Source organism: Cyanidioschyzon merolae, chromosome 1, assembly GCF_000091205.1.
Source record: "Cyanidioschyzon merolae strain 10D DNA, chromosome 1, complete genome".
NCBI classification, from domain to species: domain Eukaryota; phylum Rhodophyta; class Bangiophyceae; order Cyanidiales; family Cyanidiaceae; genus Cyanidioschyzon; species Cyanidioschyzon merolae.
Window position 1 is genome coordinate 126064 of NC_010127.1, and position 26230 is coordinate 152293.

Here is a 26230-nt window from a genome sequence, read left to right on the forward strand (position 1 = left end):
TGCCAACATCGCTGCGCATCGAAGCCCATTCACTCGCCCATGACCTCGTGTGGACCTCTTCACATCATATCACATGAGTTGGGGACTGGTCTGGTTTCGCAACGACCTGCGAGTTCGGGATCACGAAGCACTCTTAACAGCTTGTCTGGAGCATGCCGGAAGAATCATCCCTGTCTATGTCTTCGATAAACGGCAGGTTGGCCCACACGCCCGAACTAGACTGGGCCAGTTCAGCAAGTGCTCGACGCCCCGTGCACAGTTCCTTGTAGAGGCCGTTCAGGACTTGGCAAACACGCTACGGACGCACTATCGTGGCATGCAACTGCTCGTATACAAAAACGCTCTTCCAGAAAACGTCATTCCGAAACTCATCGCTGAGCTCTCAACGGAAAAGCAGGTTCACGTCGGGGCCGTCTACTATCACCGCGAGGTCTGCAGCGAAGAGCGCGCCGTGGAGGACGCCCTGCGAGCCGCTCTGTGCGCCCTCAACCAACGAGGCGAGCTTCCTGCGGTCACACTGCGGGCGCTGGACGGAAGCAGCACCCTCTATCACGCCGATGATCTACCGTCAGGAGCGTCCGTGGGGAACATGCCGCCAGTTTTCACCAGCTGGCGCAAACTCGTCGAGAAAGGCGCTCGTATCCGAGCACCGTTGCCCATGCCGGATCCCGCGAAGGTGCAGCCGCTGCCCCTCTCGCTGGGCTGTGACCCCATACCGACCTGTGCTCGCGAAGTGATCGGGGATAACTGCGAACAAGCACGCTTACGGCATCGTGTACCCTGGACGTTGCCCGATGATGCCACGAGTCGAGTGGATCCACGACATGCCTGTCCGTTTCGGGGCGGAGAGTCGGCTGCACAGGAACGTGTACAGGCGTACACCTTCGGAACCGACGCCATTGCTCGCTACAAAGCTACTCGCAACGGACTCCTTGGAACCGAGTATTCCACGAAATGGTCGCCGTACCTGGCGCTGGGGAACGTCACACCGCGGCAGCTGTACGCCGTACTTCGTCGTTACGAAACAGAGCGACCAGAGAAGAAGGGTATCTCAACCTATTGGGTCCTGTTTGAGCTCGAATGGCGGGATTTCTTTCGCTTCACTGCAATGCGATACGGGAATGCCCTATTTTGGCGACGGGGTCTGCAGGCGGTGCTTCGGGGCGACCCGCAGGTCGCTGGGCCCTCGAAAACATGGCGGCAGGATGCGGTGCTCCTCGATCGCTGGCAGACCGGTATGACAGGCTTCCCGCTGGTTGACGCCAATCAGCGAGAGCTCCTGGCGACCGGCTGGATGTCGAATCGGGGTCGCCAGAACGTGGCGAGTTTTCTTACCAAAGACCTTGAAATAGACTGGCGCCTTGGTGCCGAGTGGTTTGAGTCCCTCCTCCTCGACTATGACGCGTGCTCGAACTACGGCAACTGGCAGTACGCTGCGGGTGTGGGCCTCGATCCCCGTGCCGATCGTCATTTTGATGTGATCCGTCAGGCCCGCATGTACGATCCCGAAGGACACTATATGCGACGATGGTTACCGGAGTTGGAGTCATGCACCGATTGGTCGCAAGTTCTTCATCTGCACGAGCACTATCCGGAGTATCCGGCACCAGTCGTGCGCCATCTGCACGGCGGGCGCAAGAACCTCGACGATGCTGCGAATGCACCCAAATGCTCTGTCCGCGGCACCAAGTCGGGGTCTCGCGGGAGACGGCAAACCAAACAGACGGGGAAACCACATCGGGAACCGGGTTGGATGCGTCAAGCGCATACCGGAGCTGTGGACATCCTCGATAACCGAGACGGGAGCGCGGCGCTCGAACAAAACCGGCAGACGGTGCTCGATGCATACCTTCGATCCCAGAAGCGGTAAAATCGAGCGCTGTGAGACACAGACAGTCTAGAGGGATATCGTCTTTTCAGGACGGTCCCAGGTCCCGATAAGTCGTCACACGCGTTGTCTCGTTGCATCGCCGGCAGCAGGGGACGCATCCAAACGACCACGAAGCCGTGTGCGCGAGTCGGTTACGGATGCAGACTCCTGTGCAGTGATGTTTCGGGATTCATCAGCAGAAGCATAGTGTGCACTGGTCAGGAGCAGACCCCAGACGTGCCCTGTGCATAGCAGCGTTTCGCGTGGACAGAGAGCAAGTACGTGTTGTGCACGGGTCTGTGCGAGAAGCGAGACGTGCACGATGGATGAACAGGAGCAACACGTTCGGGTTGCACTGACGGAGCCAACGGTCGGGTACTCCTGGTTTCCAATTCCTGCAAACGTATCGAGGAGTGCAACGCTCACGTTGACCATTGACCTATGCAAACGTGTTGCATTCTACGCGCTTTTGCTGGATCCCGCATGATACACGTCTCTGGGTGGTGGCACCAGCAGGAAACCGCTCACGAACGGACATGTGTCGCTGTATGAAACGCTTGAAGAGGCCGCACGCGACGTCATGTTCAAATGACGCAAAACGAATGCTGCAGACCTGACGGATACGTGCACGACGTTCGCAGCCTCCAGGATGGTGCTGGAAGCTGAGCGCTCTGGTGATGCGTTTTCCTGGGAAAAGCTGCCTCGAGTATCCATTTCCCTGAGATCCCGTTACCAAGGAATTCTCATTCCGCATCACATAAGAAACGCTAGTGTCATCGAGAAACATGCTTCCGCATTCCCGGTGAGCGTTCCACCAGCTCGCGAGAACACAACTTTACAGCATCTGCTTCGCTCAATGCCTGTCACTGGAGTACACCTCTACCCGAACGAACCGGTTTTTGAGCACCCGTGCATTCTACTACGCAGTTTTCGTCGTGTTTTTCGCCCAATGCACCTTGCGGGTTTCTGTCTCGTACGCGATGCTTACGCAACGAGTTCGCGCCGCATGCGATAGCGAAAAACCAGCGTCCACGACCAAGCTCGAAATCCTTTACATTTCCTAGATACCAGAACTGCTATTCCCGAATCAAACGCTTGTTTGGGTCGAAACAAACCCGCAGTGGATGCGCACCCAATAAACCAGCAAAGCTGAAGCGTTGCTCTGTCGCTGCTGCACAGAGGCCGGTAACACGTCGCCCGTGTCGAAGTCGTCGCCAGGTTTCGCGCAGGTGCCAGGGCTCCAAACATCGGGTGCTGTGCTTCGCGAAACCTCGCCAAAATACACGTCCCGGAGCCACGGTAAGCTCGAAGAGCTCCAACTCACGACGCAGCGCCTCGTATTCTCGTGTCTCCAGGGGCAGCACAATAGCAGTGGCGATACCGTTGCCGAGTGCTGCCAAAATATGACGCGCTGGACGCCAACAGACAGCTCTAGCGTCACCACGTTCGTGTGCAATTTCATCATAGTGCCGAAAGAGGAGTGCGGCTTGCGTCAGTAGGCCGGTAAGCTCCCACGCGACGTGACCCAAGGCGTGCAAACCATCCTCGGTGACAATGACGCCCTCCTCTGGAGTCAAATGTAACCAGTCGCGGAAGAGGACGGCTCGTGTAACGCCCTGATGTGCACGCGACTCCCCGTACGTATACCGCACGTTTCGACACGCCACAAAGTCTGCGTATTGATGTCGAGGCAGGCACTGTTTGAGAATAAAATCAGCTCGAAAAATGATCATGAATACTGGGTTTTCAGAGGAAGGCTTGCCCGAACTCGACTCCGTACGCGTCTCGGACTGGACCTCGATCCAGGTCTCGTTATCGAGTCGGAGGCGTTTGCGTTTCGCTCCTGCTGCTGCTCCTGCTGCTGCATTGGCTTCACGTTCACCGGTGTCCGGGCTCGGTTTCTGTGTTGAGGTCCGTTGCGCATGCGGCTCGGATGCTGCTTCCAGCTTCATGGTATCCGCTGCTTTCGCTCGTATCTGCGGAACGCTACGATGCATAGTTACGAGCGCCGGTTCCGCATCTGGAGTAGTTGCGTACTCGTGAGCCTGCGTAGAGCCTGGATATCCACCAGGCTCGCGATGATTGGCGTGATCAGCGTCAGGGAGCGCTTCCGACGGACCGTCAACACCCGACGATTCATCCGCAACGCTCGTATCCAGTTGCAAATCGTCTCTGGGGCCTTGGGAGAGGCGCTTCTCCTCAAGCGGTCTAGCCTCACCAGGTGCTGCACTCGTCTTTGTCGGACTTTGCCGGGCGCTGGCTCGCTGCAGTCGCTGCTCATGACCACCGGTGTCGTTCGAACGTGTTTCGTGTACGTAGTTGCCAGCGTTTTCCCCAACGGAAACGTCTGGTGCGGGCGTTACCACTCGATTTGTCCCCAGTACCGGTGTTTTCGGTTCTTCCACGTGCTGGCCCAAAGCTTGCGCTTCCACTGCTAAAGTCGCAGAGGCTGGCGTTCGTGATGCGACCTCTGGTATTCGCTGAGCTTCCGCTGCTGGTTTCCTTCCCGACGTGGCATTGCCTGGGCCAGTCTTCTGAGCGTTTTGGGATCCAATTACGGCGCTCGCATATCCGACGAGTTTGGCACTTGCCGTTTGCTCTACCATGCGGACAAGCCAGGAGCAGTGTGCCCCGCCTCCGGAGTGCGAGTCAGCGTCGTGGTCCGCAAAAGACGGAAGCGTCATTTCGGTTTCCTGCAAGAACGCCTCCAGTTCCGCCGCGGCCTCGCGGACCGGTCCCTTTGCCTGTTGTTTGGCCATGATTTCGACGAGCTTACATAGCCTACGTAGCGCTCGCTGGTCGTGACAGAAGCGTCTTGCCACAGCTGCTGCTGTGATGCGGCCGTCGGGCTCTCGGGCCGCCACCTCCAGTGCAAAGAGCCGCACACCGTCCCGAACCATATCTTCCATGAGTTCCAGCACGTCGCGGGCACAGTACCGGACTTCCCCAAAGGCGTGCATAAGGCACTGGATCTCGTGGCCAAACTTTCGACGTCTGACGAGCGTCTCCGGTGGGCCGTACGCAGCGGCCTCGAGGCTTCCCTCGGCACTCGCGATCATCAGCGCTTTGCCGGGAACCACTGCCGCCAGCGAAACCCCTTGGTCGTCGTACCCGTCCAACTAGTTGCAGAGGCCCCGTAGAGCAAGAGCACGCTCCTCGAACAGGTGAGGCAACAAAGGCTAGCTGCTGGTCGCAGCACACGACCCGGGCGTCCAGACAAGTCGCAGCGGAACTCGCTTCTAGTCCGATGGACGCTGTCGGAGATATGGGTGCAGCGCAGCGGCGCCTCCTCGCTGTTTTGGCACCAAAGCGTTGCTTTCTGGATCTAGAGAAATCATGTGAAGACAACTTCGGGGTGCATGGCGAGTGTGTCTATGCATACGCCCGTGTCAGATGAATGTGGAGAAAATAAACTGCTCGCTCTGTTCCTGCCGCGGGATTCGTTTTCGAACACGCTTTTATGTATGGCGTTGTGAGTCGAAGTGCTGCAATACACGTTCACAGGTTCTTCGGTAGTTTTAGAATGCCAGGTCGTATTTTCCGAGTGGATCCTTGGACGCTTTTCCGCGGATATTTTTTTACCGTACCTGAATCAGCATAAACCTCGAGGCTCCCGATCAGGGGTTCTTTTATACTACCCGATAGCACCATCGAATTCAGATGTAGATGCAAGCTTTCACGCTTCTCTTTTGCTGATATATGGCGTGCTCAAATCACATATGCTTCAAGTTTTCGATCTTTCCGGGTCAAGACAACGTGTGGGCCGAGCGATTTGCACTGTTGGATTGACGAGGAGCAAAACTCGGCATCGTCCTCTGAAGACTTGTTCGCCCACTCATGCGAAATGTCCACGGAACATCTCGCGTTCCGTAATCGATTTCGTTCAGCAGACAACGCTCCTATCGTTAGCGCTATAGGCTGAACGACTTTCCATAGTAGCATCGTTTGACTGACGGAATATTTGCTCCAAGAGGATCCCCTTCTCTTCTCTTTGCATGGGAATGCTTCTTGGATTCGGACCGAAGTTATCGCAGCGATTATTTCCGATAGACTGAGCTTCACCGCTTGGACGTATGGAGCGCTGACGACTCGAGAGATTCCTCAAATGGTTCTCCTGCCTTAACTTTCCCTCCGGTTCTTGTTTCACCAGGGACAAGATGGCGTTCCACAATTCCCCAATTGGAATGGACAGCTCGCGCTTGCACGTACATCGGAAAGGGTACGCGCCCCGGGGAAGCAAACATCAGAAACTCGTCATCATCTTGCATAGCACTGGGCACAGGAAAACCCGAGGGTATCGAGGCGAGTCCTCTGTGCCCGTCAAGGGCATGGAACTACCAAAAAAGCATGTTTTCACGCGTCATGGAGCGGCCTGCGGAGGAGCGAATCTTCTGGACTTATGGGCACAACTGACCTCTATCGTATGTCACAGCTGGAAAGGCGCACAGAGACCGTATCCAAAGATAATGCACATGGCAAACGAAGCATGTATCGCAATATACGTCTGTGCATGAAATGCATGAACCGCAGCCGGGAGCAGTGATGTCGGGACGTTCGCTGCCATCAACTTCCTGCGACTATCGATCAAGGATCTGAACGGAAACCTTCATCGGTCGTGCTCTTCCAGCCGGATCCAGGAGAGAATGGAAAGAAATCAGTCACAGGAAAGCCCGCAAATGTTGATGTTGATCACTCTGAGTAAAGACCCAAAGTTTCGCATGGACGCCCGAGTTACGGGGTTTCATTCATTTTTTCTTTTTATGTTCAGTGGAACGATAAACGTGTCACGACCAGAGAGTATATAGATACATGCGCACGCGCAGACGCCTTCCAGTCTTTTTGACGTGCGGTCTGCTATCGGTTTCAGCTTCGCCTTGTCCAATTCGAGTATGAGAGGGTTCCCCACAAAGTTGGATTGCGTCGGCTCCACGGGTCTCATCTTTAACACCGCACATCGCCCGGTTTTGAAAGCGGCGTTGAAGTCTGGGTGGACAAAGTCAGTGCGTTTATTGCCAGTGGTAGAACTCAGCGTTGCAGGCATTGCTACAACTCGCTCCCTCTTTGCCATTTGGTGCCCCGTCAGCTCTCCATCATCTGCTATCGTCCAGGCGCTCCGCTGGCATTTCTCCATATAGACCTTCGGCATTGTATACCGCAGCCCATCCCTTGGTTTCTCTATTTCTTCAAATGAACGCACTTCTTTATGCCTTTAGGTGAGGACCTGCTTGGAGCGAGAGGGACTTGCGGAAGAAAGACGACATGAGCCCTGCTATGTCATCCTGTGCTGAACGCTTCAGTGATTCTCTCAGTGGAGCGATCCTCACGTTTCACGATAGAAAATACTTTTTCGATGGGGTTCAACCACAGAAAGTACAAAGGAATGAAAAGCGGCTGTTCTACCCAATAGAATTGGCAGAAAGCTCGACCGCACCGGGAATAGTGAAATGCCACGTTGTTTGTCAGAAGGACATTGTCTGACGTCAAGGCAATAGTCTTCAATGATTCGACAAAGTGGTTGATGCTGTTGCTTGAGCCTCGTCTACCAGCGAAGCTGAGACAGCCAAGAGAATCCATTGCAACTAGAACGCATGGTACTGTCGTCGCTCTCATCGAGTTCGATCATACGTAGAACGGGCTCTCTTCGTCTCGGATACCAGTAAACGCTCCGACCGTTTGTTCCGATGAAACGCTCATCAAATGAAAAAAAAACAAACTGACGGCCCTGCGCTGTATACCGATCGCTGCGGCCTAGGAATGCCGGATTTGTCATTTCGGTGCGAGATGACCGTCTGTGAACTAGTGCATTTCACGCGATTTTATTCCATTGTCTTCAGAGCTACCCGAGCCAGCAGCATAGAGGAATAGACGCCCGTGGTGACTAGAATCATCGCATTCGCTGTCTTTATGGTCATCAAAGCGCCGCTTTCCACCGTTGACCGCAAGCAGTCTCCGAGAATATCGGTTATTGGCGCAGTGCGCATACCCCTCTTTCCGAACCGTGTTCCTCAACCATATGCGTACTGTGGTATGCCTTACCGGATTGAGTAACTCAGTCCTCCTTGCACTGCTCAATAAAGAATGTATATTCTGCAGGCAATTCGTCTACGATCCATCCGGTACATTGCATCGCGACAGCGATCGCCTGCTATTCACCGCAGCGGAGTTGAAACAACCTCTACCTGATAGGCGATCAGATGACCGTCCAGAGGATCATGCGTGTGGATCAAGCAGAGCGATATCCAATTAGTCCCTAAAAATACATTTATATCCATATACGTTCAGAAACGCATATCGCCATCCCGCAGCACCGGCCTGTGCGCGTCTGCCGCCCGCCCACGGCGCATCGTCGGAGGCGGATCACGCGGCAGAGGAGCGCTCGCGCAAGCCGCACCGCGACAGCTCTAAAGGATACAGCGCACTGACGTTGCAGCGTTCGCCTGCCATCGACGATTTGCCAACTCATCGAGGACGCTGCTCGCATGATTGCTTTCCTACCATCTTCACATGGATGCAGAACGTTTTCTAGCATCAGGTGGTCGAGGTCCGGTGCTCAGCGGCGAGTTCGAGCAGTCGTAACGTGTTCACGGGGGAGCGTCTCGCCAGCGCAGGCACCCGGAGAGCCCAGTCAAAACTCCGACGAGGCTGCGGTGCGGGACAGGGAGAGCGCGTGGCGCCCTGTTGCCTGCAGCTCCGGGCAGCTGGTCACGAACTGCAGCTCACTGGTGCCGGCGTGCACGGTTGGTGCGGCTGCCACTGAACTTGCGTTTCCAGGGGCCTTGACAGCTCCCGGAGCGCGACTTTCCCGCAGCACCCAGCGCCAAAACGGTTTCCGAACGGAACCTGCTTCCTGTTCAGAGCGTTCTATGGAGATCTCGTGCGCGGCGGGGCGGGCACCTGCCACGACGCCGCTCTCGTACCGACGTGCACAGCGTGCTACCTGCCGGGGCCGAGTCGGGCGTCCACAGGAAGCGCCAAACGCCAGCGTCTACGAGTTTCGCGCAGGACAAAGCGTCAAAACTGCTGAGCTCGCACCTTGTGACTCGGACGTTGTTGACCCAAAAATAACCACTCTCGTAGATGCAGAGCACCGAACTGAACAGGCAGCGTTGAATGAGACGCATCCTCGACTTCGCCAGATACCGAGGCCAACACACTGCGTCCCGCGACGTGCGTTTCTCTCAATAGCCATTGCACTGGGCGTTGCTAGTCTTGGGAAACCGCTCGCTTCTGTGGCAGCAGCCGCAGCCGCAGCAGCACCGGCGTCTTCGAGCGCAGAGCCCGCAACTACCCGGATCCCGGGCGATGTGCGCATCCTCTTCTCTCGAGCGCAACGCCTGGAAGATGAGGGCGAGTTTCAAGAGGCCCTCAAGATTTACGCTTCGGTCGTCGATCGCGAGCCAGGCCTCGTCTGGGCATATGCTAACCGCGCAAACCTTTACAGTCGCCTGGGGCAGTACGATCAGGCCCTCGCGGACTACACACAAGCGATTCGGTTGCTCTGCAAGACGGTATCTGGAAACGAATCAACCGGAGACGAGCGGCTGACGGACGCTGACGCCCCGTGTTTGGAGCGCGAGCTATGGGTCCTCTACCTGAATCGAGCTACGGTGTACCGAACGCTTCGCCGCCACCAGGAAGCGCTTCGCGATATGAATCGAGCTCTGAGCATTCGTCCGTATGAGCCGCTGCTCCTTGTAAATCGTGCAATGGTCTATGTGGATCTGGCGAAATACGATGCTGCCCTGTTGGACTATCAACGCGCTGTGGAGCGACGACCGGGCGATGTGCAGCCCTTCTGGGTAGACTATGCGTTGACGCTCTTCCAACGCGGACGTGACACCGATGCCCTCGGCATCATGCGCAGAGTAGCGAGTAAGCCGAGTTTTGCCCAGTCCGATGAAGTGAAAGCAGCCTACGCAGTCCTTCTTTATGACCGAGGCATGCTCAGTGACGCAGAGGGTCTATGGGGTGCGTTGCAGCGCCCACGCCGATTTCAAGACGAAAACTTTCTTCGAAACGAGCGTCACTGGCCGCCTCGAGCCATTGAGGTTGCGCTGCGATATCATCCACAACGTGGCAGGCAGAAGACATCATCTTCCTCGGCGGCGACCAGCCTGGCCCCTTCTACCGATTAATACGTCCAACGTCCGTGAATCTGGAGATGGCGAAACACGGCATCCCACAGACCTGGAGTATAGGTCTTATCTGCCTATATGCCGCGTTTTTCTTCCGGATGATCTGCGTTCCTGGTGCACGCCAGGCGTGTCGTTGTACCTGGAGATGGACCGATCGGCTCTATTTATGCGGTGACGCATGCCCGTGCGTATCCATCCAGCTGACAAGCAAATAGAGCATGCACGCAAGCACACCCGCAAGTAGACAGGCAGGCGGGACAGCACCAGGACCTCGTGCGAGCGACGGCTGCGTTTGTCAGGATAACAACGCGTTGTCCTCGTTCGGGTCTGCGTGGCGCAGGTCTGGTTCCATAAAAAGCTCTCGACTAACCGCTCGTAACCACACACTTACCGGGCACAGTATCCTATGCTGTGCTTGTACGCGTCGGAGCAGCGCCAGACTTGCCTCCGCTGTACGACAACGACGAGTGCTTCTGCTCGCGAGCTGGAGCTCGACTCGCGCAGTTGCCCTTCCCAGGGTCCAGGTCGAACAGAAGTGGGCTATGGTGCCGCCTCTTGCACTTTCGGTGTGTCAGGCTCTCCTCCTGCTGTCTCGGAAACGGGATCAGTACCTAGCGTTTGGGCTCGCCCGTCCCGCACAGCCTCTCTCCGCCGCCGGATCTCGCGTTCGAGTCTCGCGTAGTGCTCACGTCGTGCAGCTAGCGTTTCGTTTATCCGCGGAACGAGCTCGTTTAGCCCTTGAAGCAGTACAAACGTACCAGCAACATAAATCGCGAACCGTACAAAGGACGGCATCTGTGTTCAGCACGACTCTGGAGAACGTCAGCTGCAGACCCGGACTCGCGCATCACCTGTCGTCAAGGTTTAGCGGCTGGCAGCGGCTTCCGGCACGCGACACCCGTACCTGATCCTAGCGTGGGACGCTGAACTCCTCGAACTATCCTTTGCATGTGGACTTGTTTCCAGACTTTATTCATCGATGGTGAGCTGCCACATTCCAAGTACGGCAGTGTGTGTGCTTCCGGATTCAACCGTCGTTTTCGGATCATCAGACGTCTTTTCCGAGTGGCTCTCTGTTGACGCTTCGCTGGTGCACTCTACGATGGCATCGGAATTGTGGTAGCTCGTGATGCCGTTGAAGCGGGACTCGTAAAATATCTGACAGCATGACCCGGTGCATATATACAAGCCGCCACGCTTCTCCGCTGGATACCCCTTGCATGCTCAAATCACGCGTTCTTCGGATGGTCGATGTTTCCGTTTCCGGGCAACTCGTGAGTACTCTCCATTGCATCGCTCGGTATGATTTGAGCAAGTGCACACGACGGTGCCCGTGACGATTACCTCTTCACAAGTTCATACCAGAGGTTCACGGAACTTGTCACGTCGTGTAATCGAATCCGTTCGGGTGATGAATGCGCTTCTCTGTGTGGCCGTCAACGGAACGGCAGGCCACCGAGGCATGGGAACGCTCAGCGAATGCGCTGTAGAGGCTCGTGTTTCTTCGCTTTGCATGGGACAGGGTCTTGGAATGCGACTTGAGTCATCGCAGCGATCGCTTTCAGTTGCGTATGGGTCGCAGCTTTGCACATAGCGAGCGTGGATAGATCGAAATTTCTCGACTTGAGCTGTAGCGTAGATTTTCCATCCGGTACTTGTTTCATGATAGACAAGATCGCGTTTCGACAAATCCTCTGTCGAGTGGAACAACGAGCTCTTACGTGTGCAGCGGACACCGAATTCGCTGATGACATCGTCCAGAAGAAGCCGAGAATCGCTCGGTACGGCACCAGGAGAAGAAACGGAGGGCATCATCGAGGCAGGCCTGCTTTATGCGTCAAGAGCATGTCGAGGCCAATGAGGGAAATGTTCATGCGCGCCACAGGATGGCCCTTCGACGAAGAGGCGTTGTGCTGGACATCTATGGAAACGCCTGATCACTGATCGATAACTCCGCTACAAGAAGCGCATCTTGGTCGTATACACACAAAATGAGAACGGCAAGCAAAGCGGGCATCGCGACTTCCATCTGTGCATGAACATCGAAGCAAACAGCCGAAAATAGTAAAGTCGGGAATCCTATGCTGCCACCAACATCCGTGTTTTGCTGACACCAGAGCTGGAAGGCTAGCAGAGAACTTCGTAATTTAAAACGTTGGTAAGATAGGGGTGCAGGCAGCAGAGGCAGAAAGACCCGCAATGGCTGGTGCTCGTGAGCATGCGTGAAGGAGTTTACTTTAGCAGGTATCAAGCCCCACCCCCTCGGGTAGCAGCCTAGACACGTCCTAGTTTATGTTGACATGAATGCACTGCGACACCTGCCCGCACCGCAACGGTTGAGGTGCGTCCCTGTCATTCCTCATGCTTCGACTGTGAAACTGATTCACTCCCAACCACCGAGCAGTATCACATAACAGTAGACGTATCCGATGCCTTGGACACAGCACTTCTGACATGGGATGAGGAAAAGTTTGTGGGTGCAAGCGCTCGCGCTGGATCCCGTGACTGCGTCAGCGGCATAGACAGGGCACCCCGCTTCACCGAAGCCAGCGTTCGTTGGCACCAGATGAAGCGCATGTTCCGGGATCGTACAGTAGGATCGCCTGCGTATAAGGATGCTGTGCATGACGAAGGAATGATAACCGAGCAGCAGCAGCAGCAGCAGCAGCAGCAGCGCGTATTGCGTGATGTCAGGTGGATGCACCTGACCATGCGCTTCGACATACGTGAAAGTTACGATCCAGTGCCCGAGGCAGATGCCGAATCGCTCTCACTCAAAGACGCTGCTGCTTCGCCAGACCCAGACATGTGAGCTTGTTGGTGGCACAGAGGCATGCTCCCATGATACGCTGGTTGTGGAGGCCATCCATCGTGGGTACCTAGTTGGCGTCCGATGCTTCGCTGCAAGGCGCATACCGAGGCAAGTCGCCTTGGACACACCCTGCCGGACTTGGGCTTGATGCTGCTCCCGCTCGTTAGCCCCCGGCGATAGCTATGCACAGTACGTGCACAGGCGCCACGGTGGGCGCTGCGACCTGCGCCCAGCCTAGCTGCGACAGCGGCTTGTGAAGCGGTACCCATCTGTGCGGACTTCGTGCTGCACCTTGATGCAGCGTAGGCGGATCCGAGTTCTGCCGCCCGCTGGGTACCGCAGCAAGCCCGCTGGCAAGTTTTCATGATGCTATTGATGCATTGTTCATCCCGCGCCTGGTGGTCGTTTCGAGGACACGTGTTCGGCAGCGGCATGGACGGCAACTGCCTCACTCGCGATCCTGCAGGCGCAAGCATCCGTTGTTTCACACGTGAGCAGCGCCCTATCGACGTTCGACTAGCGCCATGGTTGTAGAGAGGGATGCCATCGCGTGCGGCAATCGCTACTGCTACTGCTACTGCTACGGGTTACTGATCCTGGAGGCGCAAGCATCCGTTGTTTCACACGTGAGCAGCGCCCTATCGACGTTCGACTAGCGCCATGGTTGTAGGGAGGGATGCCATCGCGTGCGGCAATCGCTACTGCTACTGCTACTGCTACGGGTTACTGATCCTGGAGGCGCAAGCATCCGTTGTTTCACACGTGAGCAGCGCCCTATCGACGTTCGACTAGCGCCATGGTTGTAGAGAGGGATGCCATCGCGTGCGGCAATCGCTACTGCTACTGCTACTGCTACGGGTTACTGATCCTGGAGGCGCAAGCATCCGTTGTTTCACACGTGAGCAGCGCCCTATCGACGTTCGACTAGCGCCACGGTTGTAGAGAGGGATGCCATCGCGTGCGGCAATCGCTACTGCTACTGCTACTGCTACGGGTTACTGATCCTGGAGGCGCAAGCATCCGTTGTTTCACACGTGAGCAGCGCCCTATCGACGTTCGACTAGCGCCACGGTTGTAGAGAGGGATGCCATCGCGTGCGGCAATCGCTACTGCTACGGGCTACTGCAGCGACATCCGTCCCGTATCGCTGTTGCTGCGAGGAAACAGCTCGCTCACGGATTCCAAAGCGTCCCCAACGTTCCAAGAGTCAGGTGCTGCCGTGCGCAGATTCCATGGTACGTAGACATTGCGAGTGACTCGCGCGCACCCCGGCCGTCGGATGCCAATGAGGATCCCCGTACCCACACCTATACCCAATTCAAACTCGGTGAGAAATGAAGGCATCGGCACGCGCTCGACACCAGATGTGCGTTATGCGCAGTGTTGTCGGGAAAAGCTGCACGCAGCTGAACACTGTCACCAGTACCGCTGCCTGAGATGTGCACGGTCCCGCGAATCTTGTGCCCCGCGCTACGTTACGGAGATTGACTTTGGCCCATCGGCAGCGACCTTCAACATGACAGGTCCAGCTACCCGGATATGCACCCGAGTCCAGCGATTCATGCGCCCTGCCACTGGTGGATACCGAGCACCGGCCCGCATCACGAACCGACAGCGCATTCACACACGAGAGAACGACATGAAAACTCGGTACCCAGCATTCGCCCTCATCGCGGGTCTGCCCCAAGGCGGCGCGCTGTGGAGGCAGGCCTATATTCGCAGGGTGCACCAGAACAATCTCACGATGAAGCCCGAGTCGGTGCAATACGAACCACACCTCAGTCCGGAGCGTCGCGTCAGTGAACTGACAGAGCCGTACGCGCTCCATGCTACTGCATCCACACCTGCACTATACCGCCGCTATAGCGAATACACACAGCCGGCACCCAGCACATACACACACACACAAGCACGTGAAAAATAACCGGTACCTCCGAGGCCCAGAATGGAGTCTGGAATCTGTACGTACGGTGTGCTACCAGCCATGGACGCTTCACCATACGCTAAGACCAAGCGTGCAATCAAGAGTTCCTAGATTGGCCTCCTTACGTATGTGTATATAAAGAGAAGCATCGCCCGTCGATCGCCTCGACTTGAAAACGCGGCATCTGCGATGCGCCGCTGCGGCGCTTGCGACGTCGCCGCAGCTTCTTGACGCGGTAGCGCACCTGAGTGTGTGTTTCACTACGCGAAAAGGTATTGCTCGCTCATTTACCGAGCGTTCGTTTCCCAAGAGTCGACGAACCCCACGTAAATTGATCCGTATTGGACCTGAGAGTACAGGTCTGGGGCTTACCGACTGTAATCAGGCCACATCGAAAGAAAATACTTACGTACTCAAGGCAGTTCCCGGGCGAGCGTTTGCTTTGGACCTGACTGGTGCGGCGCTGTCGTCGTGTCGTTTTTACCGCTTCACCAACGCTCATTAACCGAGATCGGCTTACCTAGCCGTCTTGGTAGCGAGTAGAGACGCCTCGGGATATCGAGAATTCCCGACAAGGTACCTGCACTCGCCAGCCCGTGCCGACGCTTGATCGAGGCAAGCGACTCGAAAGGCACGCAGCGCACGCGGGAACGCTCCAGGATGCCGTCTCCAGCTCTTACGCTGTCGTTCGTATGCGCATCTGCGTGGCTCTCGGATCGACATAACATCAGCACGTTCTGTTGTGGGCAGACAGGGCGCGCTTCTACGAAGCCTGCGCGTGGACCTCGAGGCCTTGGTTACCCGCGATCAGTCGGGAACGCGCAACCGCTGAGGTTCATAAACGCCAATCTGCCTGATCCGCGGACCAAGCCCCTGGCGTCGCATCACGAGAGCGTTCGTTCGGAGGACGAGCTTCGTCTAGAGCCTATACGTCGACTCCAGGGCGATGTCTACCTCCCCGGATCGAAATCGCTCTCCAATAGAGTTCTCTTGCTCGCGGCCTTGTGCGGTGATGGAGCGGATACGCCCCAGATCCGGGTCGAAAATCTGCTCTTTTCCGATGACGTCTGGGCCATGATTCGAGCGCTGGAATCGCTGGGGATTCCTGTCGAAGTCGACGAACACAACCGAACAGCAGTCGTCACCGGTTGTGGTGGCCGCATCCCGCGACGTAAGCCCGTCATCGAACTCCATCTAGGAAATGCTGGAACCGCAATGCGCCCTTTAACTGCCGTATTATGCGCGGTTGCGCCACCTGATCCATCGCTATCGGAACAGATCTTCGTCCTCGACGGTGTACCGCGTATGCGAGAGCGACCTATCCAGGATTTGGTCGAAGCGCTGCAGCAACTCGGTTGCGATGTGCAATGTGTTTTGGGTACCGGCTGTCCGCCAGTGCGCATTCGCCGCACCGGGGCGTTTCCAGGCGGTAGAGCTTCGGTGAGCGGCAAGATCAGCAGTCAGTATCTCAGTGCGTTGTTGATGGCGGCCCCGCTGGCGCGCAATCAAGACGTGGAACTCGAAATCCGCGATACACTCGTCTCTGTGCCGTATGTGGAAATGACCGTGAAGCTCATGCAGAAATTTGGGGTTACCGTGCACCAAGAGCACCGTGTCCTGCCTGATGGGCGCGAATCGCGCCGCTACCGGGTTCCGGCGCGGCAGGAATACCGACCGCCAACCCATCACTGCATCATGGTTGAGGGCGATGCTTCCTCGGCTTCGTACTTCCTCGCAGGTGCCGCCATTACCGGTGGCGATGTACAAGTTCATGGATGTGGATCCGCTTCAGTTCAAGGTGATGTGCGCTTCGCCCAGATTCTTGAAAAAATGGGGGCCAAAGTGTCCTGGTCTCCGGACTCGATTCGCCTTCAACGCGAACCGGGACAAGTGCTTCACGGCGTCGATGTGGACTGCGGCGATATCCCGGATGCAGCCATGACGCTTGCCGTGGTCGCACTCTTTGCCAGAGGCCGTACTGCGATTCGCAACGTTTACAACTGGCGAGTGAAAGAAACAGAACGCATGCGGGCAATTGTGACGGAATTGGGCAAACTCGGTGCCCGGGTCGAGGAAGGCCACGACTACTGTATCATTGACCCGCCGCAGCCGGGCGCGCTTCACGCAAACGTGTCCATCGCGACCTACGACGACCATCGGATGGCGATGGCATTCGCGCTCGTGGCATGCGGGGGCGTCCCGGTGCGTATCCAAAACCCGAGCTGCGTCCGAAAGACGTTTCCTGACTATTTCCAAGTACTACGATCGGTATCCGTTTTTGAAAGCACGTGACGAAGATCGCCACGAGTCAACGCGGGCGCCTCGAGCATCGCGGATACGAGCTAGCGCCACTGCAGTGCAGTGTACTGTAGTGTAGCGTTATGAAGCGTTGCATTGCGGTGTGGAGCTCGTACATTCCCCGGATATCAAGGATGCCTATCCATAACATCCGTACACGATCCGTGCGTGGAATTAGAGCATCGTGCGCTGCCGATGGTGACAATTCGCAGCTGCGCGCATGCGTGCAAATCATCGGCTGTGGATGCCATGCACGCTATGTGATGCACCAGGCATCAAGGATGCTTGATGATTCTATCCGATTTCTGGTGATCGACGCACGGATTGCTATGCGATGCACCAGGCATGTGTGGTGCAGATTGCGCGACTGTGCGTGCCCGTCACGCATTGCAGGCGGCAGCGGCGCAGGGCATGGGGGAAACGTCGTGTTCCCGGATGCAACGTAGACGAGTATGCATGAATACGTAAAATTTGCACTGTGGATGATCTTGGTAACGTACGTCATGAATCAGCAGATGCAAACGTGCGGCGCTCTACGATCGTAGGCACCTTTACAAACAAAGCGAGTCAGGTGCGATTAGCCGGGATAAAGGCGGAGAGTGCGCGTTCGCCATGGCGCGGGCACTGACACATACACGCATGCACCTAATCACATACGCAAGTGCGTTGCTTAAAGGCACCATATGAATCAACTTGCGTCTGGGTCACGTGGCGATGCCCGTACGAAAGCAAGTGTTCGTGAAGCGTCTGGAACGTCGCTCAGGAGGACTGGTTTTTGAGATGCTGCAGCGCATCGGCAGCGATCTGTTCCTCCCAAGAGGCCGTGCCATAGGCTCTGCTTGTTCGAGCGATACCGGGCACGTTTTGCTCACCAGCAATGTCATTCGCATCTGCTCGTTTGCCGGCAGGCAGGCGCAAGATGGCGCCGTTCCGGAGCCCGGCATTCACCGCGGAAAAGGATGCTATGTTTGCTGCCGTAGCAGCGGCTCGAGGCGGCGGTGTCGACGGCGTCGACAGCAGCTGCGGCCTGCCCCGCAGTGTCGGGTACTGACGGTACATTGCCTCGCTCAGATCGATGGCGCGCGGGTTATTCGCGGTTGCTTCCGGGTAGTCGGTCATGGGCGGGTAGAAAAACGCCGGATTCCGAACATCGGCGACGTTCATGAACGTCTGAGGCGCTCCGCGGACGCCCAGCCTCATGCCCGTCGTGGCGGTTGTAGCGGTGATGGCGGCGGACTCTTGCGGCGCTGTTAGCGCACACGTCTTGCATGGCGACACAAGCGATGCCATACCAACAACCGTGCCGGCAGACGCGTACGACGGCGAGGCGCATAAAGCGCCCGGCGAGTGACCCGAATCCAGTCGGCGACGTTGGCCGGACAAGACCACTCTTGACGCGTTCCGCTTGGACATCCTGGTCATCGACGATGCGCGTCCGATGCCAGCAACACCATTGCGCTGTCGAGCACGCTGTTCCGGTAGGGACGCCCGATCAGCCAAACTCGCTGGAGCCGATAATGATGATGGTGATGGTGATGGACTCGCCTCGGAACTGCGATGCGACTGCGGCGAATGCCGGTGCCATGCTTCCATATTCGACGGGGAATCATTCGAGACTTCATGCTCGGATCGCTCAGACTCGCATCCGGTTCGCAGGTTGCCACCGGATGGCGACGCCACAGGTGACCTGTGCGGCGTCCCCGTGTCCGTTGCCATAAAGCTGTTGCGCAACTTGGCCGTCGGAGTTCGTGGCGACGACTCCACTGTGGAACCGTTGGATGTTTGAGCATATGACGTTCGCCTGCTCGTCTCAGAGCGCTTCGCACGATGTGACTTGCTGGAACCCGTTGACTGCGCATTCGACTCGCCTGGTGTTCGTTTCCGTAACGATTGGACCTTTTCTAAAATGCCCTCGAGTCCAATGTTCCGCACGCTTTCCTCAGAAAGCAGTCCGGATTCTACCACGCCAACGAGAGAGCTCTTGGTAGGCGTGCCGCTTGCACCCTTCTGGTGCGAGAACGATATACCAAGCTCAGCGAGCACGAGCCGCTCGCGCGCCTGACTGAGCTCAGCGCTTCCCTCAAAGTTGCGACAGTTCGAACATCGGCAGGATGCGCTGCAGTACACGCCATTCTGGAAACACTCGCAGTATTTTTTGAGACAGAGGCTGCGCAAGCACGAGCATCCCTTAATATGCTGCGCGTGACGTTGCGTCGTCGTTCCGGTCGTTCTCGGTTGCGTGCTCGTGCTGGAGGCCTCCTCATTCGGAACCTGTTCCTGGACAGGTTCCGAAGAATCCTCCGGTGCAACGTCCGCGGACTTGGCGGCAGCAGCAGTAGCAGCACAATTTTGTCTCGATGCCGTATCCTTGCTGCTGGTATCGTATTCGAGGGTAACCACCTTGGAACGGAACGCGTGCGGGTTACGTTCAAGCGAGGTCCGGATCGCGTTCTGTCGTAGCGTGTCGTATGCAGGCAGATTCAAACAGTTTGTGCAGTGACAGCCGTTGCAGTACGTTCCAGCAGCAAAACAGTCGCAATAAAGTTTCAAGCACTTGGAGTTTTTGCAGTTGCACGGTTTCCGCGGCCGCGTGACACTCCCGCCCTCCAGAGCGTTACTCGAGAGTCCCGGGGACGCCACCGCGCTCTTGCGCAGGGCGCTGAGCAGAAGCGCTTCACCAGAACCTTTGGATGGCGTTTGTGGTGAGGTACTGGGCGTGCTCGCCGGTGCAGCACGAGAAACGTCCGCCGGCGAGGCGAACACCGGCTGCGACGCTCGGCGTTCAACATCACCGTCGACCTCTCGTGACAAAGCGTCACCCGGCTCTTGTCCAAAGCTCCGCTTCTTCTCCTCTTCAACAGGTACTCGATCCGAATCAGTCATCAGGAACACGAAAACGAACCGTTCACCAGGGATATAGAGGCGACCCGCTCCTCCACGGGCTCTGACGTTCTCGCGAGAGCCGCGGGTACGAACCCGCGTTACCGCAAGCGGCTTTGAACTTTCAAAACTTGAAAGGAATCCCTAATCCCCGGCCAACGGCACTTAAGGGAATACCCTCCGTTAGATGCGCGGACCGATGCGGAATCGATGCATAGGGCGCGGCGCACTGCAAGAGCTGCGCTTGCGTGAACGTGTGACCTGCGCACCCCTGCCGCCGGCAAATCCCTTAATTCAAGATCCCGCGCAGACGCTGCAACGTCCGGCGATGCCCCTTCTCCCGATGACAAAACGTTGACCTTGACTATTGGATGGTAGAATGCGGGATGGGTATTGGCTTTCGGGACAGTAACCACCATGCTGCATCCTATCTTCAAGTTCCATTACTTGTTCTCGGATGTACTCTTCATTTCATGGGTTCTATCGTGCGCCAAGTGCCTGTAGTTCGTTTCCTTTGTCGCGATGGCGGCGCAGGTGCGGATGGTACAGCACAGAGCGATGACGACTCTGTCAAGCTACTGTGAAGATTCGGATTGAGGCCTCATTCAATTCATGCCGCGTCATGTTTCGTCGTCAGCTTGCATACAGAAACTCTGCATAGGCGGGCCTGCCTTCGAGAAACGAAGCGTCTGAATGCCCCTCGAGATGTGCATGAATCCCGGGGGGTCCGTGCTACCCCCTTGCGATCGCGTGTGCGCAATGCATCGTCCGTTCGCGAAAGGGAACGATTGCTCGGTACCTACCCGAGAGGAGGTGTACGTATCGCTGGGCCCACGTACGCAACTGGTTCGCGGGACCTTTCATTCAGAAGATCGTGCGTGTGTTTTTGTCGCGACCCGAGGGCGTTGCGGCTCGGATGCAGACCCATCAGTTGCCAGGTCCGTACTCAGCCGGTGTCGTCTCGCGTTACCTTCTATGGTGACACCCAGAAGCTGTCGTCCCTCAAAGAGGAGGCTGCGTTCCAGATACCATCGTGGTCGCTGTATGCGCACGTGTATCGGAGTCTCAGCGTTCGCATCCTGACACCAGGTGCCGTATGACTCGTACTGTGTGCATCCAGAGTTCCGACACGACTCAGAGACAGGGCGTGCGGGCGAGCCGAACCCCCGTCGATGCGAACTTTGGCGAGCCGACGGGTGCATCGAGCAAGCTCCAGGGATCCGAGCGCCTCCCGCCAGTACTCGCGTGTACTTTCCAGATCGTAATCCCAAAGTAATATCCAGTCACCGTTTACGACAAGACTGTTGCCAAAATGATTCGTAGACCGCAGGTTGTAGGCATTCGGAGCCTCGTTATAAAATAACAGCGGACGACTAGAGTGTATGTTCGCCGGCGAGGCGCTTCACCCAGATCTGAGTCGACTCTACCCGAGTACGCCTGCGATGCAATCGCGTGGATGGGATTATCCTGCCACGCTAGGCGCGCTTGCTGGGCACTGTAACCCATGAGCGTACTCGGCCAGTCATCCCGACTGCCGAATGAACGAAATAACTAGTTTTGCATGCCACCAGGGTCGCGCTGGAAATACACCACACGCCCTCAGCTGTCCAGCAGCCAACTTGCACCACAGATGCCCCAGGCACGCCTCGCCGTCTCCGAAGCGCATGCCTGGGTGACCAGCGTCATTGGCGCATCAGCAGGGAACGAAACGCAATGCACCCGTCTATCCTATCGCCTGGAAATGGCAACAAATGCATACATACGCGGATGTCAGATGAAATCCAGTCCTTTTGGGCGCCGTGAGCATTGCCTCCGCGTCGCAGCGGATCACGCCAACCCGATGGGATCCATATGCACGAGAACGTTGTGCTCGATATCCGCACAAAACCTCACGATGCTCTTCATCCATCTCTATGCATACGTGCCGCTACGTGATCGACGCACACGATGATACCCGTTCTGGAGCAGGTATCGTAACCGTTCGGGAACTCGAAAGCAAGCATCCGAGGCAGGGCCGCATGAAGCGCAACCTCTCGCCAAGTAGGTGTGTTGCGGGCAACGCACGCCCGTTCTTTGGTGCGAGCGATGCATCGGTAGCGTTCGTCTGTCAACCGTATCCCGCATCCGCCACTGATCTGGGATTCCTCCGACAGAGGACGCGTCGAAAGGCCTCGGACGCACCAGCGATGCAGGTCAGCGCGACGATGCCGACGATGCCTCTCATGTTGTCGAGTGACAGCGTACCACGGGGCGTTGCCTGGCGTGCCTGCTCTGGTGTGCTCCGGGGCGCCAAGAGTTGAATGTACTCCCATACCAACCGAATGCCTGAGTGTCGTTCAGACAGACCTGCTGTATTGGGACGCTTCGGGTCGTTTGTTGTACCGGCCTCGACTTGAACGCGTCGCCACCCTTCGATCCATTCTTCTGCCATGCATCAAGCAGCAGCGGTACGACGGTACCAGAGCAGCGCTATCAACGCTTTCGCCCGCAAACGCACCTTGTGGAGTACCCGTTTCATCTGGCGCAAGTACTGCTTCTCGCGTGCCGTGCATAACCTCTGCGGAGGGCGGCGGGGAAGGGGGCCAAAAACTCCTGGTACCCCGCTTCATGGCGCCAGCTCGTGGACTCGTTCACGCGTGCCCGCTGGTTTGCAGGCTCGAGGCGTGACGGGTAAACTGGGGCCTGCTTCCCGCTCCGAAAGTCGTCTGAACACCGGCGAGTACCTGGGCAGCAGCTACGCAGCAGCATCGACGCACGATCCCGCGACTGCGCTGTGCTCAACAAACATCAAAACGAGGCACAGACACAAAAGTTGCCTGGTGAAGACCCGCCAGACCAACACTTCCCCGCACGATAAAAATGGGCGTCAGAACGAGGCAGTCTGCGGTTCATGAAACACGTGGAGGTCTGGAACGGTTTCGTGGTTGCCTCCCTGACTGCCCGTAGGCAACGCACGTGCGGAAGCTGCCTGGTTAGATCCGTTGGCCGTTGACAGTGAAAAGAATCAGAACGGGTCTCCGTTCCGCTGTCTGTTGCGGTCTGTGCTGGTAAATAAACAACAGCGCCATGCTCCAGTACACTTTGAACGCTTTACCGTGGCGACGCGAAAAACACAAGCTTGATTTCCGGCTCGCCGACTTGCCTTGGAGAAACAATCGGTCCAGCTTTCCGTAGTCTTCCCTTGTCGGCCTCCTATCACTTTCCTGCAGCCGTGACGATCAACAACGCCTCAGATACCTGTGTGCTCATGGCATCCCACCGCGCAACAACTGGGCTCCATCTGGGCGTAGCATGCGAGGCACGCGCGACGACTTGTTGTACCGCGCGCTGCGCTCGTTCTCAGAGCGGATGCGCTGATCCCGCTGGACCCGCTTCAGAGCTGGGCAGCGGCGACGACGACGATGACGCTTCTGCCTCTTTTTCAGACTGCCCAGAGGTGATCCGCGCACGGCGCTGGCGCTGCGCATTCGCCAAACGACGAAGCGCAACCAGCTCCGCAGTTACCGATTCCGCCTCCAAATTGCGGCCCCAGACGAGCGCATACGAGCTGCTCGGACTCATCCCACAAACGTAGAAGCAGGGCGGAGGCGTAAAGCCGTTAAAACCACCAGCCAGACTCAGCGTATAGGCACCCATGCCAGTCCACCAGAGCCAGTCACCAATTTGCAGCGGTTGCGGCAGGATGACGTCGCGGCGCACCACGTCGAGGGAATCACATGTCGGCCCGAATATCGTGCATCGCACCGGATGCAAGAGGGACGCATCCGTAGCACAGGGTGGAATGGGTTCCGGAAGTAGCAACCTCGGCGTGAACGTTACACCGAGCAGCGCTGCATCCTTGAAGCTTCCGTACATACCATCTCCAATATAATAGTCCATACCGCGTTTCAGTGGCGTTGGCGTTGGCGTATCCTTCCCGTTGACACCGATATGCTTGGGACGTGCGCTGATCACCTGCGTCGCCAAGATCTGTGCTGCACCGATAAAATAGCGGCCTGGCTCGGCGATCACATCGACACCGCTGGAGGCCGGAAACAACTCCTCCAGGGCCGGTCCCAAACGAGCAGCAATTTCGGCAAACGAGATCGGCGCGTCACCATCATGGGCTGGGAATCCGCCACCGATATCGAGAATCGTGAGCGGTTCTCCCAGAATCACCTCTGCCATATCGAAGACTTTGCGAGCATCCTGAAGCGCTTGATAGTAGGCGGCAAAGGAGCGCGCCCCGCTGCCCACATGGAACGCAACGCCGACGACGCGGACGCCGAGCTCGCGAGCCACGCGTAGCAGCTCCGGCACATCCTCCAGCGACGCTCCATACTTGCTGCTCAGGGGGCACAAGGAGTCTTGATCATGCGTTGCGATACGCAGAAGCATCCGCGGCACCGGAATCATGTGTTGGTTATCGGTTCCCAGCGTACCAGCCGCCGTGCTGCTGCAGCTGCTGCTGCTGCTGGGCTCGTTCGACGGTCCAGGTGCACCTGTCGATCCGCTCGCGTCTGCCACGGGGCCAAATTGACTCCCCGCGTGACCAATCGCGATCCCGGCTACTTTGCAGGCGGCCCAGTAGACGTCCCTAACCTTGTACAACTCGAGTTCGTTGTCGAATGTCATTAGGGACACACCGTGCTTCTCCAGTGCGTAGCGTATTTGTGGAGGTGCCTTACACGGGTTAGCGTATACAATACGCCGGGGGTCAATCCCTGAGCCGCCGAACCCTACACCGCCGACCGGGAATCCTTTCTCCTTGCCCGACGCCGCCAGCGCTGCGCAGGTATCCATCACCAGATCAATTTCGGTCCGGGACGCACAGTCGAAGCCGCATCCTAGAGCCGCCAGTACCGCGACAACACAGCGATCGGGGTTGCATTTCACTGCGTAGTGAGGGCGCACGCGCGGCAAGAGTCGCCGAAATTGCCAATACTGGCGAGCGACATGTCCCAGATCAACCACATAAAATGCCGACAAATCCGGAGACAAACGCGCGTACTGGGCATGGCTTGCGGTCGGTTTCCCGGTAATGATCGCTCGGGCATAGGCAGCCATCGCTGCCGCGGACGGTGAGATGGTATGGTCTCCACCGATGCGGTGGTTGTCGTGCCCTGAATCGGTTTCCAGGCCCGTGTCAGACTGCATAATCATTTCCGCCTCTTCTGTCCAGGCATCGGGTTCGCTATTGCCGGCAACCGCAGACGTTCCGGGCGCCGAGCAGGTGTCGCCGTCCGGCTGGGGCTTGGCTCCGATTCCATCCGTCGTATCTGGATCGAAAGCAGAATGTAGCTCACGAAAGAGTGCCGGCTCTGGGAGCACCAGACGATCAATGGCAACGCCGGGCAGCGACGTCATAATCCTTTCCAGAAAATCTTCCTCGGATGGATCCAGGATCTGCAGCAGTTGCTGTTGTTGTTGTTGCTGCTGTTGCCGCCGCCTCAAAAGTTTCTGTACGAGAACATTTTGCTGTCGAAGACTTTGGGCGATCTGCTCGGATACCGAACGATGAATTCCACTCCCCAGCTTGCTTTTTCGGCGACTCCCTGGAGACACCGGTAGCGTGTGCTCTACACCATAACCACGAAATGAATACGCCGTGCCATGCACTGGCGCCGAGGACTCGCGCGTCAGCGACGCTGGCAACGAGCGCGCGACCGACACTTGGCAGTCCCTGTCGCAGCTGCCTGTAAGTGATTCGGCCCAGGGCGTTCGCTTGCCTCTCTGGCACTCGACAACGCTGGTTCCCGAAGCTGTCACCATGCTCGATGCCGGAACCCCGTCGTCGGCCACTTCGTCGCCACTGTGCTCCGCTGAAAAGCGCATACGCAGCGACTTCGCTCGCGAGTCAGATATTTGCATCCAAAATGCCTATCCAATCAAGGTAAAGATAATAAAGAGCACGCACACCTAGCACGCCTTCGCGTGTGAACAAGCGTCTCCCGTCAGCGCAGTCCCGGGCTCGTGCAGAAGCAGCAACACCGGTCTTCCCGATAGCGCCAGCGACGCTTCAGATAGCTTGCGGGGTAAGCCCCCAAGGACGAGTAACACCAGTTGGGCTCGCCGTGTACCAACTGCGTGCGTCGGCGCTGATCCCTGCCAGTATGTCCGCGAGCGTTCTCAACGTTCTCCCACCCTGTTCCCACAAAGTTCATGTCACTCTACAACGTTTCCAGCGCGTACGTTTCACGCCAGTTGCAGCTGCAACAGCGTCGTTATCGGCGGTTTCGTCCCTGCAGCCGACGTGTCTCTGCTGGACGAAAGTGCTTACGCAGACCGCGTGAGCACCAAACAGGCATCCGTCGCGACGTTCGCGCTTGCGT

At 57.2% G+C, this 26230-nt stretch overlaps 6 protein-coding genes and 2 non-coding genes across 8 annotated transcripts; 3 read left to right on the forward strand and 5 right to left on the reverse strand.

Annotated features, from left to right (window-relative positions):
• Nucleotides 1-73: 73 nt before the first annotated feature.
• CYME_CMA044C (cryptochrome DASH) lies at nt 74-1870 on the forward strand (the record flags this gene model as incomplete). Its single annotated transcript, XM_005534989.1, has 1 exon — nt 74-1870. One exon carries the CDS (start codon nt 74-76, stop codon nt 1868-1870), a length of 1797 nt encoding a protein of 598 aa, XP_005535046.1.
• Nucleotides 1871-2946: 1076 nt separating this feature from the next.
• CYME_CMA045C (hypothetical protein) lies at nt 2947-4929 on the reverse strand (the record flags this gene model as incomplete). Its single annotated transcript, XM_005534990.1, has 1 exon — nt 2947-4929. The coding sequence occupies one exon, from the start codon at nt 4927-4929 to the stop codon at nt 2947-2949; it is 1983 nt and encodes a 660-aa protein (XP_005535047.1).
• A 3420-nt stretch (nt 4930-8349) lies between these two features.
• CYME_CMA046C (hypothetical protein, conserved) lies at nt 8350-10005 on the forward strand (the record flags this gene model as incomplete). Its single annotated transcript, XM_005534991.1, has 1 exon — nt 8350-10005. The coding sequence occupies one exon, from the start codon at nt 8350-8352 to the stop codon at nt 10003-10005; it is 1656 nt and encodes a 551-aa protein (XP_005535048.1).
• CYME_CMA047T lies at nt 9233-10813 on the reverse strand. The gene has a single exon (XR_002461193.1). It is a non-coding gene; the product is annotated as a hypothetical transcript (transcript).
• Nucleotides 10814-15401: 4588 nt separating this feature from the next.
• Nucleotides 15402-17033, forward strand: CYME_CMA048C (3-phosphoshikimate 1-carboxyvinyltransferase, chloroplast precursor; the record flags this gene model as incomplete). Its single annotated transcript, XM_005534992.1, has 1 exon — nt 15402-17033. One exon carries the CDS (start codon nt 15402-15404, stop codon nt 17031-17033), a length of 1632 nt encoding a protein of 543 aa, XP_005535049.1.
• A 765-nt stretch (nt 17034-17798) lies between these two features.
• On the reverse strand, nt 17799-19922 carry CYME_CMA050C (hypothetical protein, conserved; the record flags this gene model as incomplete). Its single annotated transcript, XM_005534993.1, has 1 exon — nt 17799-19922. The coding sequence occupies one exon, from the start codon at nt 19920-19922 to the stop codon at nt 17799-17801; it is 2124 nt and encodes a 707-aa protein (XP_005535050.1).
• Nucleotides 19923-21205: 1283 nt separating this feature from the next.
• On the reverse strand, nt 21206-22915 carry CYME_CMA051T. The gene has a single exon (XR_002461194.1). It is a non-coding gene; the product is annotated as a hypothetical transcript (transcript).
• Nucleotides 22916-23258: 343 nt separating this feature from the next.
• Nucleotides 23259-25769, reverse strand: CYME_CMA052C (probable ornithine decarboxylase; the record flags this gene model as incomplete). The annotated part of the gene is made up of 1 exon (XM_005534994.1): nt 23259-25769. One exon carries the CDS (start codon nt 25767-25769, stop codon nt 23259-23261), a length of 2511 nt encoding a protein of 836 aa, XP_005535051.1.
• Between the last annotated feature and the right edge of the window lie 461 nt (nt 25770-26230).